Source organism: Candoia aspera, chromosome 1 (assembly GCF_035149785.1).
Source record: "Candoia aspera isolate rCanAsp1 chromosome 1, rCanAsp1.hap2, whole genome shotgun sequence".
NCBI classification, from domain to species: domain Eukaryota; kingdom Metazoa; phylum Chordata; class Lepidosauria; order Squamata; family Boidae; genus Candoia; species Candoia aspera.
The window spans coordinates 64,805,913-64,819,410 of record NC_086153.1 but is presented as its reverse complement, the minus strand read 5'-3'; the positions used below and the strand labels follow the sequence as shown (position 1 = coordinate 64,819,410).

The 13,498-nt window shown below is 37.2% G+C and overlaps 1 protein-coding gene across 2 annotated transcripts in view; it reads left to right on the top strand.

Annotated features, from left to right (window-relative positions):
* The first annotated feature begins 284 nt into the window (after window positions 1-284).
* Window positions 285-13,498, top strand: part of YIPF4 (Yip1 domain family member 4) — a 93,173-nt gene continuing 79,959 nt past the window's right edge. Inside the window, exons 1-6 of one of the 2 annotated variants that reach the window (XR_010068093.1) lie at window positions 285-542; window positions 3,349-3,511; window positions 4,282-4,453; window positions 6,784-6,861; window positions 7,506-7,619; window positions 9,180-10,128. Coding sequence is in view for 1 of the 2 variants with exons in the window: in XM_063305567.1 (XP_063161637.1) it covers window positions 440-542; window positions 3,349-3,511; window positions 4,282-4,453; window positions 6,784-6,861; window positions 7,506-7,619; window positions 9,180-9,317 (768 nt within the window). In the remaining variant the exon portion in view is untranslated. Of the gene's footprint in view, window positions 543-3,348; window positions 3,512-4,281; window positions 4,454-6,783; window positions 6,862-7,505; window positions 7,620-9,179; window positions 12,156-13,498 lie in introns of those variants that run through there. The other variant, XM_063305567.1, reaches the window with a different exon arrangement.

The following is a 13,498-nucleotide window of genomic DNA, read 5'->3' as shown; positions in this document are numbered from 1 at the left end:
CCTTCCCTTTCCAAAACTGCCGCCGCCCCCGCCAAATCTATTTCTTTCTGTATACTGAAGACGTTGCCTAGTTTGGCAACGAAACGTCTGCAAGAAAACAACAAAGCTCAGAAAGCACCAAGGACTCCACTATTTCTTTCTTCCGCCTCCCCTCTCTTACTGATTCAACCAATTATCAAGCACGAGGGCTCTCCAGACCAATGAAATTCAGTTCCGGGCAATCGGGTAGGAGATCTTAGCAGCCAATCAAAGAGGGCTTTACGGGAGCCCAATCGGAAAGTCGATCTCAGGTTTGTCGGGCTGATGCTCAGTCAGCAGGAGGCGGGGATGATCTCCGCCTCCGCCTCCCGGGGCTGCTGTTGACGGGCTGCCCGGCGGTTGCGTTCGGCCCTCTCTTGGCTCTCCGGCCGAGCTTTCGAGGCTCTCCGCGAGCGGAGCGATGCAGCCCCCGGGTCCCGCCAAAGCTTCTCCTCCTCCGCTGCAGCCGCTCTACGCTCCCGGTAACGGCGATTTCACCTTCGTCTCCTCAGCCGACGCCGAAGGTAAGAGCGGGAGTGGGGCGCAGGGATAGCGCCCTCTGCGGAGAGGGCACCGGGGCTGCCTGGAGGAGGGAACCAGGCAGATGCCTGGAAGTGCGGGGACAGGAGTCACGGGAAGCCCCGGCTGCGGAGCCTTGTGGCCCAGCCTGGTCTGCGTGGCAGAGGCACCTGCGGGAATAGAGGAGGGCTGCACTGGCATGTCCAGTAAATGGGGAGGGATCGTGTAAAGGTGCTGGCGGAGGAGGAGGGGGAGCGTGAAGCCTTGCTGAGTTCCGCAGAACCCCGAAAGAAACAAAGAGAGGTATATACTGAACCTGAGGGTTGAATTATGCAAACGTTCTGGTGGTTTCCTTCCCTTGCTTGCGGGCTCTCGCCTCCCATATTTTACACACACCACACACACCAGCGCAGAAGGCTGTGGATGTGGCACATTGGTTACTTAACCTGAGAGGGCATCAGTACAGAGCGCTGTCGTGTACAGATCTTTGTAGGTATACAGCAGCTTTGGGACACTTTTGATTAGCTTTCTGGGAGTTGTAGTAAATTACCACTGGAGGGCAACAGTTGGGGGGGATTAGTTGTTAATCAAACTAATTGATAATAATAATTGATGTTGAAAACGTCTGCTGATCACATCCAGTTAGTTTGATGGACTTGGGCATATTTGGGGAGATAGATGGAGTAAGTGAGACCATAGTGTTTGAAGGATAAGGTTTACAATGCCTGTGGATCATGGAACTATGTTTTACATTTGGTACCAGAAACACTAAAACTTTTGATATCAGTTGCTGGAGGACAGAAGTATGGAGTTGCTATTCAAACTGTGCTTTTATTGACATAATCATGTAATTAACTGCTTTGGAGACAGAATGCTGAACTAGACTGGCCTTTGAGCTGAGCTAGTATGGCTGCCCTTATGTCCTTAAACAATATTACACTTTTTTATATTTCCCAGATTCTTATTTATGTAAAACTTCAAAACCAAACTAATTCTCTACACTGAACATGGCTCTGCTCTTCAAAATGGAATACCCCATGAGTTCTACTGATCGTTCTGCTTTTAAATTAAACCTTCAAGCTCTTCAGTCAAAAGCATCCTTCTTGTGCAATGCACAGAAAGGTTTAGCAACCGCTCTATGGATTGTAGAAAGAATGGATGCAGTGCTTCAGTGGTATCTGAGCATTAATGTTATAGAAATAGCAGGCCAAGTTTTTAATCTACCCTGCTCACTAATCAAACGGCCATATATTTGGTACAATTGGGACCGAGTTTGGCTGCATCTTATTCTGGATTGTGAACGTATCTTGTTCTTAGATTTAGAGTTATAGATAATGAATTAAATCACAGATATTTTTCTCCAATGCTTCATTGTTTTTTAGCTTTGTCATATAAAATTGCTTTTCCTGCAGTCTGTTAACTGACAAGATTTTAGAGCAATTGATGTCAGTACAGAAGTTGTCTGCAGTTTAAAAGCCCTTCTCTGCTTCTACCTAACCACATCACTGACAAATCCCAACAATCTATTTTTTTTTGCCATGCCCCCATGCATGGGTAGGTGATCTCTGTGATGAAGCAGGAGAAAGAATGCATTGTACAGCATAGCCTGTCCCCACCCTAGCATCTCACCTGTCAGTTGTTTGGGTTCTTCTGCATTTAATGCTATTCTGAAACAATACTAAGCCTGTGTTCAAATTCAGATGAGAGGTGGGCAGGCCCATGGTAAAACACATGGAATAAGGGTTCCTGCAGACAGCCATGCCAGTCAGCTGTTTGAACTATCTGGTCCAAATCTTTGAGCCATTGATTAGCTTGGAGGTCTGGGGAGTAAAGAGATCTTCTCCTCTTTGCCTTCTCCTAGCCTGGGCAGCTGATCCCCAGGCTGGGAGAAGCGGCAAGTGAAGGGAGTCAGGATCTAAATCTGCAGGTCTAGCCATCTCTCTGTGATTGGTGAATGGTTTTCCTGTCAGCTGGTGATAAGAAGATGGGAGAGTATTGCCTTTCCTGCTCAGAAAATAAGGATACCATCCTCTAGCAGCAAGCAAAAGCAGAGGTAACGAGGACTGGCAATGGGAACAGCAAAGCCTATGCTGCTTTAGTTTCCTGTTGGCTCACAGTGGGGAGGAGAGGACTTCAGCTGAACTCTAGGGAAGAACCCTATGAAACTTCATACTAAAATGAATATTTCACCTCTCCACAATGGATAATATATTGGTATTCATTAGGGCTTTGCAAAACATTTCACATGAGCATGGTACCCCTTCCTGAAGTTTTAAAGCAGTTTGGAAAGCTGGCATGGCTGCTTTAAAAACCGTCTCTAGATATCTGCCCATGTGTGTTCATGCCACTTGGCTGGTGGTCCCAATGCTAGTGTTGTCTATGCACGCATTCAACAACCTCCAAAGCAGTCACACAAGCTTTCCAAAGGATATCAGTGCTTTAAAAGTTTAAAATCCATGCTAACATACTTTGCAATGCACTTCTTTTGAATTCTTTATGTAACAATTGTATTTCTTTCTAAGCTACTTCCTTATATGTGGTTATGGATAATTTCGTTCGTTATGTCATTATGTTACACTTTTTCTTGCTTAGTATAATATGCAAAGTCATCCACTGTAGTTTGTAAACCATGTTTTATTTTATAGAATGAGTTGCATATCAGGACAAGCTAAAAACAAACTTAACAACAGCTTAGCATAATATGTGAATTAGGCCTAGTGACCCTTCCTTGTCTCATCTATTGCTATACATTTCAGTATAGCAAAAATATATATTCTTGACTGCATTCTCTTAAATGTCTTTTGACTTAAGATCTAAGTGGCTCAATAGCATCTACAGATGTGAAGCTCAACCTTGGAGGCGTAAATGCGGAATTTATGAAAGAATCCACAGCAACTACTTTCCTGAGACAAAGAGGTTATGGTTGGCTTTTGGAAGTAGAAGATGATGACCCTGAAGATAATAAACCACTCTTGTAAGTAACATTGCTCTGAGATTCTTAGCTTAGCTCTGCCCTTGAAACCAATTTCTTGTTTTAGAGCAAGGGCAGTGGTTTGTAGGAATAGTGAACAAGGATGTAAATGAAAAAAAAAGCTTACTTTTAAATAATTCTGTATTTATTGACATTTAAATATATCTGTCACTTCAATATTTTTTTTTTACACAATAGGTAAGATTCCATTTAGGCAACATGTCATAGTGTGCTATTCAGATAATGTCATAGATTGAAATATATTTTTTTCAGTAGAATCAATATGAAAAATGATTAAAAACTTTTTTTAACAGGGAGAAGCTCAGGTTATGATAGACACTTACTTAAAGTTAAAAATGCTTAAAGTAACAATGCTTAAAGTATTTGCATCTTAATTCCATGAATAGAAGGACATCAATTTCTGATAACAGTATGATTATGGATTATTTTTGAGTGGCTTTGCCTTGTTAGGTTTCCTACTATACTCTTCTTTCCTAGTGAGTAAGAATGAAGTCAATATCCCCTTGCAATATTTAACATGGAAGAATATAGCTGTCAGATAAGGAGTGGCTCAGCTTATTGTTTATTGTCCTCTAGTATTAAAAAGTGTCAGTGCTTCTGCTTGTTCAATAATAGCTGAAGGTATTTGGGGGAAAAATCTTTCAGTTGCTTTGTTTCATATACTGTACATTTGATAAAGTCTGCCTTCTCAAATAATGCTAAACCATAATTTCAGGACATATTATGGAAGTTCTATTTTTTTATAACCTTAGAGAAGAATTAGACATTGATCTGAAGGATATATACTACAAAATTCGCTGTGTCTTGATGCCAATGCCTTCTCTCGGATTCAACAGACAAGTAGTAAGAGATAATCCTGACTTCTGGGGCCCTTTGGCTGTTGTCTTATTCTTTTCAATGATCTCATTATATGGACAGTTCAAGGTAGGTAAAGAATTTTGTCTTTTTAAAGCACCATCATTATCTTAAACTGTTATCAGCAGATAATAAACTGTTATCAGTCAAATGTTAAACTTGCCTGCTTCTTTATATAGAATCTTGAAGTAATATATCCTGAAAAATAATTGGAATATGGTTCTTTTATCTAGTGATGTTTTTTCTCTCAAATTTTATTCCTCTTCAATATGTTGCTCCATGCTTATGTCACCCTGCTCTTTTGTTTACTTTTAGTCTACTGTTTCCAAGTGAAAGTGGAATCTGTCCTGCAAACTGAACTTTTTGGCCCTAATCCATTGATAGTACACTACAAATGTACATTTCAAAAAGGTTGGCTCCTTTTTGAAATGTACATTCGTACCTAAATCACATCCAACCATACATTCACTGGGATCAGGATGAGGAATGTGATAGATACATAATCAGGGTGTACATTTGCATTGGAGCTTACTTGCAGTCAGGTTGAATGCATGAAGAATTTTGCAGAGTCCTCCTGGATCAAGCTGAAGATCCATTTACATTCTGTTTCCCATAGTGGCTGACAATTTCATAGGTGGGGCTTGAAGATAATAGCAGCTCATAGTAACAACTTTTTGAATCTGAATGTTCCCTTTATGCAAAATAAATAAAACTATTACTACTATTACTGTTACAATTATAGATTATCATAGCTAGGAACCACTGATTGACTTGATCCATAATTAATTAGTTTTAAAGTTATCCAAAGTATTATCAGATTCAGGAGTGTTGTGTTTATGAATGGAGTATTACATTTTATCTACTTGTTGATTGTCTGTTATCTATTCAGGATTTACTAGGGCTGTGCTTTGGGTATGAAAGTGAAAAGATGCTTTGGAGCAAGCGTGGGAACACATGTCACATCTGTCAGCATCTCCTTTAAAAAGCTGCATGAGTTCGCAGAGTGGCTGTGTTATCTTAAGTTATGTTTGAATTAAGGAGATGTTGATAGTTGTAATGTACATGTTCAAGGCCACCCTGAAGCCCAGCACTTTCCTAGGATTTACTGTCATTCAGTTTCCTTAGTATAGTCATATTTTCAACCAGTCCTCTATTTTTCCAATATTTTGCACACTTATAAATTATGTACTTCTTAGTTCTCTACAAATCTTGAATTATTTTGATTGTCTCTTTCTATACCAATGCCAGCTGTGGTGATTGATCATCCTGATGATCCTAATTATTGTGTTTGTGAAATTAGGATTCTTAACTACTGTGCCTCACTATGTAATTATGGTTAAGCCATATTTGCCATTTTCTTGCTGAACCCCCAAGTTTGGAGAGAATGCCTTAGAAATCTTTGTGGTCCACTTTTGTTTTTGCCATCCTGAACTAACTTGGTATAACCTTGGATAGTTCCCTGAAAGTCCCTAAATCCAGATCATTTAGGAGCAAGCATAACACCTTAATCCAGATCCACACTTTTTTCCACTGTGAGAACTATTTTCTTCTAATCCCTTTTAACAAATTGGAAATCCATAAGAAATCACCTTCTCTTAATTGATGACTAGTAACTTTATTCAGGAACACTAATTATAATACATAAGCTTTTGTATGTTTAGGAATGCTTGGATAATTTTTTTACTTGAGTAGATGCATAGTTTTAAGAATCTCAGTGTCCTGTAAGCTCTAGAAAGAAAATTGTGTATTTCTAGGTTGGTATTTCTTTGCCTTATTTTATAGTTTTGGTGGGTGGGGAGGGGAGGAAAAAGAGAATCCTCATGTGCTTCTATAGTTTGATAGCTGTTCAGTGCTGTGACAGCAAGAGCAGAAGTTTGATCCTTTCCCTCATCATTTTTTCCTAGAGCGTAATTCTCAGAGATGTGGGCAGGACTAATGGAGAATTGTAACTCTGGTCTTTTTAGTTCTTACACTATCAAAAGAGAGACAGAGAAACAGCCTCTCTGTTGCCATGACAGGTCCCTAATTCTCTCTAGAGTCAAATTGCTAAATCAGGATCCAGTTTGCCAATGTTGAACATTGATGGCAGATTGGTGATGGTCCGTATAGTGCTCTTTATTGTTTCTGCAGGTAGAATTTTATGAAAACTTGGAGGGTTTTGTCCAGAATAAGGCCTGCACAATTGCATGAACAGGTGTGAATGGCCTGAGTGAAGGCATGCTTTTTCACTTTAAAGGAAAGAGTTCATTTTTTTTCCTTTTCCCTACTTATATAAAACATATCTATTTGTTACTTTAAAAGTAAAGTAAGGAAATTAGTTTTAATTGTTATGTCAGAATTAATTAATTGTTCAGTTCAGAAGAAACCAGGTTGATTAGAATCTTTAACAATTTCTTAAGGTGGTGTCCTGGATTATAACTATTTGGATATTTGGATCTTTAACAATCTTCCTGTTGGCCAGAGTTCTTGGAGGAGAGGTAAGAATCTTGTGACAGTAGACTTGGTATTTGAAAGCTCAAATTATTTTAAAATTGGCTCTAGCTATGTGAATTTTCATTCCTTAATTGCCCATTTTATGGTTCTGTCTGAGGACAACTTGGAAAAATAGTAGTTGCCCATTATAATTGGTTTTATTTATCAGTATGGCATCAACAGCAAGCTGGGAAGTGTAGAAAAAGAAGACTGATAGCATTGAAAATGGCTGTTTAGACCCTGTTTAGAGTCAATTTTGCTGTTAAACACTGGAATCCAAATGAGAGTATTCAAGACAGATGGGTATCCAGCCTCTGTTCAACCCCATCCTTTTCTTTCAACACCCTTTTCAACCCTATCCTTTTCTTTTAGCGTATCTTTTTCAATATGCACTGTTGAACTGCTCTTATTATTAGGAATGTTTTTTCTAACATTAAACCAGAACCTTTCTTCTTATAGCTTAAGTCCATTATTCTGCGAAGTGATGATAATTTAGAAAATGACTGTATGAAGAAGAAGATTTTAGGATATTAGCCTTGTAAGAACATATGACTTAGGTACTCAAGCTTGAGCAGTTATCTTTGTTGATAGACTGAGTTATTGGAAACAATGTCTGAAGTATTAAAAAAAAGTATTTTTAAATTTACAGGTTGCATATGGCCAAGTTCTTGGAGTGATTGGATATTCTTTACTTCCTCTTATTGTAATAGCACCTGTGCTCCTGGTAGTTGGATCATTTGAAATTGTTTCTACTCTAATAAAAGTAAGTTCAATATTATGTATGACAAGAAGACAGAAGTCTAAAAAATATGTCAGTTAATTTTATACAGTAGTATATTAAACAGGTAGTAAGTACACTGTTCTATTTTGCTTTTGAGCTAACTTATGCCTATAAAATCAACAGATGTCTACAGTGACATCTTCCCTCCTTCCACAATTCTCAGCTGACTGGATCAAAGCAGCCTAGTTTCGCTGCAACATCTGATTAGCTGAGTCTAAGGATCCAGTGACTACAGGCCCCTGTGATATCAGAACAGAGCAGACTGTCAAATAACATCAAGAGAGGCAAGTCAAGAGGACAAAACAAGTGAGGAGGGAATTTTGATTTATTAAAAAGGGTGTTTCAAAAATGCTTGAGACCCACTCCACTGGTAGTTATGGGTTTATAATACCCAATGCAGTTTGATAATATCAGTTCCTTTTTGCCTCATGGAAATTTTATGTATGTATGTATGTTTAAATTTATATCACCGCCCATCTCCCCTAACGGGAATTTTGATTTTTCCCCCAATTTTGATTGAAGACATATTTGTGAGAAACTAGATGGTTTCTTACTTTTGTGTAAGTATATGTTTATTGAAATATGCAGGAATATGAGTTATACTGAAGGAATGGGATTGATTTCCTGCAGTGGATAACATTTAATTGCTTGCCCCTTTTGTCCTGTCAGAATATGTGATAGGAAATGTCTGTAGCACAATAGAAGTGGTGGCTGAAGGACTGTAAGGAAGATACAGTGAAAACTGCATCTGCTTCTTTCTTTAGCCCTTTTAACAACTGAAAGAGTTTTTCTGTTCTCTGAAGAACAATTCTGAATTCAACCAATTTTATTCTGTGGCATACAGAGCTAGTTCTGGCTTTAAAGTTCACAGAAGTAAAAGCTGTGCAAGTTGCACATATGTTCCTTTCTAATGGAAGGGTGAGAAAAAAAATCTGAAACATGGTTTGCAGCATTATATGTTGAAACTTACACATTTACAAAATCAAAATGCTCTAAAATTTCTGGAAATTGGCATTTGTGAATGTGACACACATGCTAAAGAAGTATTCCATCTTCTGATGGCTGTATTCCTATGAATAAATATTTTGCCTGATGTAGAAAAACTTATCAAAACTGTATATTTCACATTATACTCAGTGAAAAAAAAGAAACCAGCTTGCTAACAAAGTTTTCAAAAACAGCTGGATGAAATGACTTTTTCCCCCAAACAATTATAAATTGACTGCTTCGGTAACTAAGGGGAGAAAAACTAAAACAAACAAAAAAATCCTTGTTAGGATGCCAGACTTTCTGATCTTGTAAATACATTCATTTAATATTACTGATTTGGTATTATTGGAGATCAGCTTTCTCCAATGTAGTGCCTTCCAGATATGGTGGACTGCAACTCCAGAGTGCCCAGACAGCATTAGGAATTTAGTTTCAGATTACTGTACATAACCACAGTCTATTTTGCTGATTCCTGATAAAAAAAGTTGTTCTGTTGTGCAGTTTGGGACTTTCCTTGTCTTGATGACATTTTATCTTTTTTATTTCTGCCAGCTTTTTGGAGTGTTTTGGGCTGCATACAGTGCTGCTTCCTTATTAGTTGGTGAAGAATTTAAAACTAAGAAGCCTCTCCTGATTTATCCCATCTTTTTATTGTACATTTATTTTCTGTCTTTATATACTGGGGTTTGACCAAAATTGCTAGATTTGAACAAGGACGTTTTGATCACCATAAAAATGGAACTGTTGGTGGATAGAAAAGGCAAGTGACTGTATCCTATCAGGCTGACAAAGTTTCAGTAGTATCCTTAAGTATATCTGTGTATATTATTTAAGCATTTTTAATTATATTACAGATTTATACCAGAGTTTTAGGTTTGTTAGATTTTTAATGAATAAGGATGGTAACATTTATAAACATGTACATTGAAGAGTAACACCTTGTTACTTGTGCCCAAAGCACGACATCCATATGATCAGTCCAAACTGTCATGGAACTTGGGCAATTGTTGAAAAAACTCAGTCATCACTTGAAACTACAGTTCCTGTAAATGTATTTTATCAGTCAAATCCTCATTGTTTCCGCTAGTAATCAAGACCTTATATTTTAATGTGGAATCTTACATAATCTTGACGTGGCTGTTGAGTTATCAGTTCTGATTTAAAGTTTTATGTTGATCATACAGAGGTCAGTTTATGAAATTTCAGTGTAAAGGTGATTTATGGTTGTCATTACCACTACATGTAATATTTGAAGTAATTCTTTTTTAAAAAAAAATCAACTGTAAATATGTCATAACAAAACATTACGAAGTTGACTTTGAAATCTTTGTGGAAAAAAATTTTTTTTTTACCTGCAGCTTTATGAAAGCAGTGGTAAATACATTCATTAATGGAAATATAAATAAATAGTATGATTCTGAACATTTTTTTCAATAGAATAAACATTGCTGTCTTCAAAATTGAACTTGTTTTACAACACCTTGTTTTGCTGTTTGATGTAGTAAACTAAAATTATTAGCAACAAAGTTACATTTGCATTTTGATTATCAAATTTAGTATTAATTGACTTGACATTTATTGAAATGGTTCTTTAATATGATTGCATATTAGCTTTTCCCACAAATGAAAAGGACATTCTGCATTATTAAAATAATGATTTTCATAGCAACCTTTAGCATTTGCAAAGCACATGTTGAATCCAATCCACTTGTTCAGATAAGGAGTAGGCACACATGTCATTTTTGTCAGATTTGCAATTAAAGGTATAAATTGCACTGAGTTGCTCATTCAAATAGAGAAACTATTATTTTTGCATTTTTTAATGTGAATTTTTGGATGTGCATTTTACATGTCACTGCATTCTTAGATAACGTATGTTAATGTCTTGTTTAGATCTGAGCTGGATCATACTCCATGATAGCCAGGAGACTTGGGAAAAGAGGAACTATATACTTTGCAAAATTGTTAATGTATTACCATATTGTTTTTCAGTAATTCTAAACGTATTCATCTGAATTAAATTTAATTGTATTTGAATAATAAATTAAGCAATTATGCATTGTTTACTAGAAAAATAAGTTTGTGTACGCGAAGTACTGTGGCTGTACCTTGATTTTATTGAGAAATTAACTGCTGGATTAATGCTCAGTGTGTACCATTCTGTAAGTCTAGCAGCAGATTTTTATTATTAAGCCGATAAAGTTTAGACTTGAATCCTAAACATTCTCTTATTTTGATGGGACCTAATTTCAAGTTACCAGCATTTAGGAATTACCTTTAATAAATTCTAACATAGGAAATGGATCTGTCAGCACATCAACAGCATCTGGTTGTTTTTGTCAAAATGATAAAAGCAGCATCGAACCTCAAGCTCCAACACTCTGGGACATACGTGTAATGGCATGACGTGTGTAGAGAGGGAGTGGTGCTTGTGGCACATTGCTGCTTGCATCAGTCCTTCCTCCTACACCCCCCCCCCCGCGTGTCATTGGGCCCAATTTATTTTTATAAATATATTCTTGGAAATCAAAGCCAGGAATAAAATAAAAAGGCTTTAAAATGTGCCTTCTATTAGTTTCTCTCCTATAGTATTCTAAAAATGGAGGAATGGCAGAGTTATACCTACTTTCATATGAAGGGATGCCTGTACTTGTAAAAGCTCTGAAAGTGCTGCTTTCTGTTTAAAAATGGTATATGCTTTTCTGTGTAATCCTGATAGTGACAGTTTTCAGGCTGACTATGACTATGACTATGTATTATTAAATGGCCTCCAGATTGTACAATTCTATGGCAGACATCGATTTACAAGAAAAAAAAACACTAAAATTGGCATAAAATTGGAGAAAAACGTGTGTATGAAAGTATGCAATACTATTTCTGCTTAAAATATAAATGTAAGATTTCAGTTTTATCTATCCATTTTAATTATTAGAAGACAAATTCAGCTTTATAGCAGATAGCTATGTCTGGATGTAACACAGGTGTATGGCAATCTCAATTCATGGGCAATAATATCAGACTTCCTGTACCCAATGCTCTGAATATATGCTGGGCTAAAGCTTCTATCCAGCATGACATCAGAATTGGCTTATGTAATCAGCCAATCATCACAAGCACACTTAAATAGAGAAACATGCTTGGCATAAATACCTAGTTCATTAAAATAGTTGCTGTCTTAATTGATTAGAAACTGGTTTGGATTAAAGTGTATATTAGGATGTAACAACGATTTCTGTAAACTGGAGCAGAACTCTTATATTTCAAAGGTTCAATATTTGCATATGCTGTATAAAGAAAACTTTGTCAACAGTTACCAAATGGTTTAAACTGTTTATTTATAATAGTCCATTCAGTTCCTACTTTTAGTCTAGACATATATGTAAATACATGTATTTTATACAAAATGGAATTCAACTTGTTTGCATAGTACACATAAAGCTTCTGTATAATATCTAAACCAAGAGATAAATATCCATATTTCGTATGTTTAACCTGTGTTTATAAGAATGTAAATAAATTTTTGAGATTATTGAAATACAAACTTCTGTCATCTGAAAACATGTAACAGTAATTACAGGGATTATTTAACAGCTTTCCATTAGTCATGGATATCTATGTGTGACTTAGTTTGACACAGCCTATTTATATTCATGTTTCATCTACTGAAAGTTGTAACCTGGAGAAAACTAACTCTGGTATACAAATACACTTTCCTCTGCACTATGCGCCCATACCTATTTTAGGTGAAGTCATATTTTTAAAATATTGAAGCTAATTCTACTTTTCTGTCAATCTCATATTTAGTTTTAAGAAAAAGTTTTTTTATTAACCTTTTGCTGTTTACTTTTTTTCAAAGTACCCATTTTGAAAGTCCTAAGTAGTAGTATTATAGTATGGACATACAGCATTTAAAAGAAAATAATTTATTAAATTTATATGCTGCCCAACTCCCAGTGAATTGTACATATGCTGGCACTTTTCCATTGTCTTGTTTTGCAGATTTGCTTGCTCATTGTCACTCATGCTCTAGTCACTTCTCGTCTGGATTACTGCAATGTGCTCAGTATGAGGGTGCCCTTGAAGACCATCCAGAAGCTGCAGCTGGTCCAGAATGCAGTGGCATGCACAGTTCTGGGTGCCCTGCAGTTTGCTTGAGTTACACCACTGTTGTGTGAGCTGCACTGGCTCCCAATTCCTTTCTGGGTGGAATTCAGTATGTTTGAGAAAGATTCTAGGCATATGACAGATAAAGCTGCTCATATGTGGACTCCATCTGGGCATCTGACTCCTGGATAACAGAAGCAAGGTCTTGTGTGATTACCCAGAGTTGAACCTGTAACTCCTAATGTAGTGGACAGGGTTCTTAGGATTGCTAACGAGCCACCTGTTTAATAGATCCATGACCCTCTTGGCTTGTAAAGACTGCCTGGGAGGTGATATGTAGTTGCATCTATACAATAGTATCCGCTTCTTTGATGAAGGGGGTGTTATTACCTGCCTTAAAGCCTCAAGAAACATCCATTGGACCAAGCAGTCCTAGATAATTTTTGTCCAGTCCCCAATCCTCCCTTTTTAGGAAAGAAATTATCTATTCACCTTACGGTCAGGTTTGAGACCAGGGCACAGTTCTGAGATGGCATTACTGTATTTGATGCTTGCTGATGATTTCGGGTAGAACCAGGTTGGGGGGTAGTGCCATCTTCCTGATTCTTCTTGATCTCTCAGCAGCTTAATATTATTGAACATGGTATCAATCTGAACTGCCTATGAGGGTTAGAAGTGGGAGGCATGGTGTTGTGATGGTTCTCCTTTCTCTGTAGTCAGGTCGAGTCAGTGCTGGCAGGGGTAAGAGATTGAACCATAGATCCCTG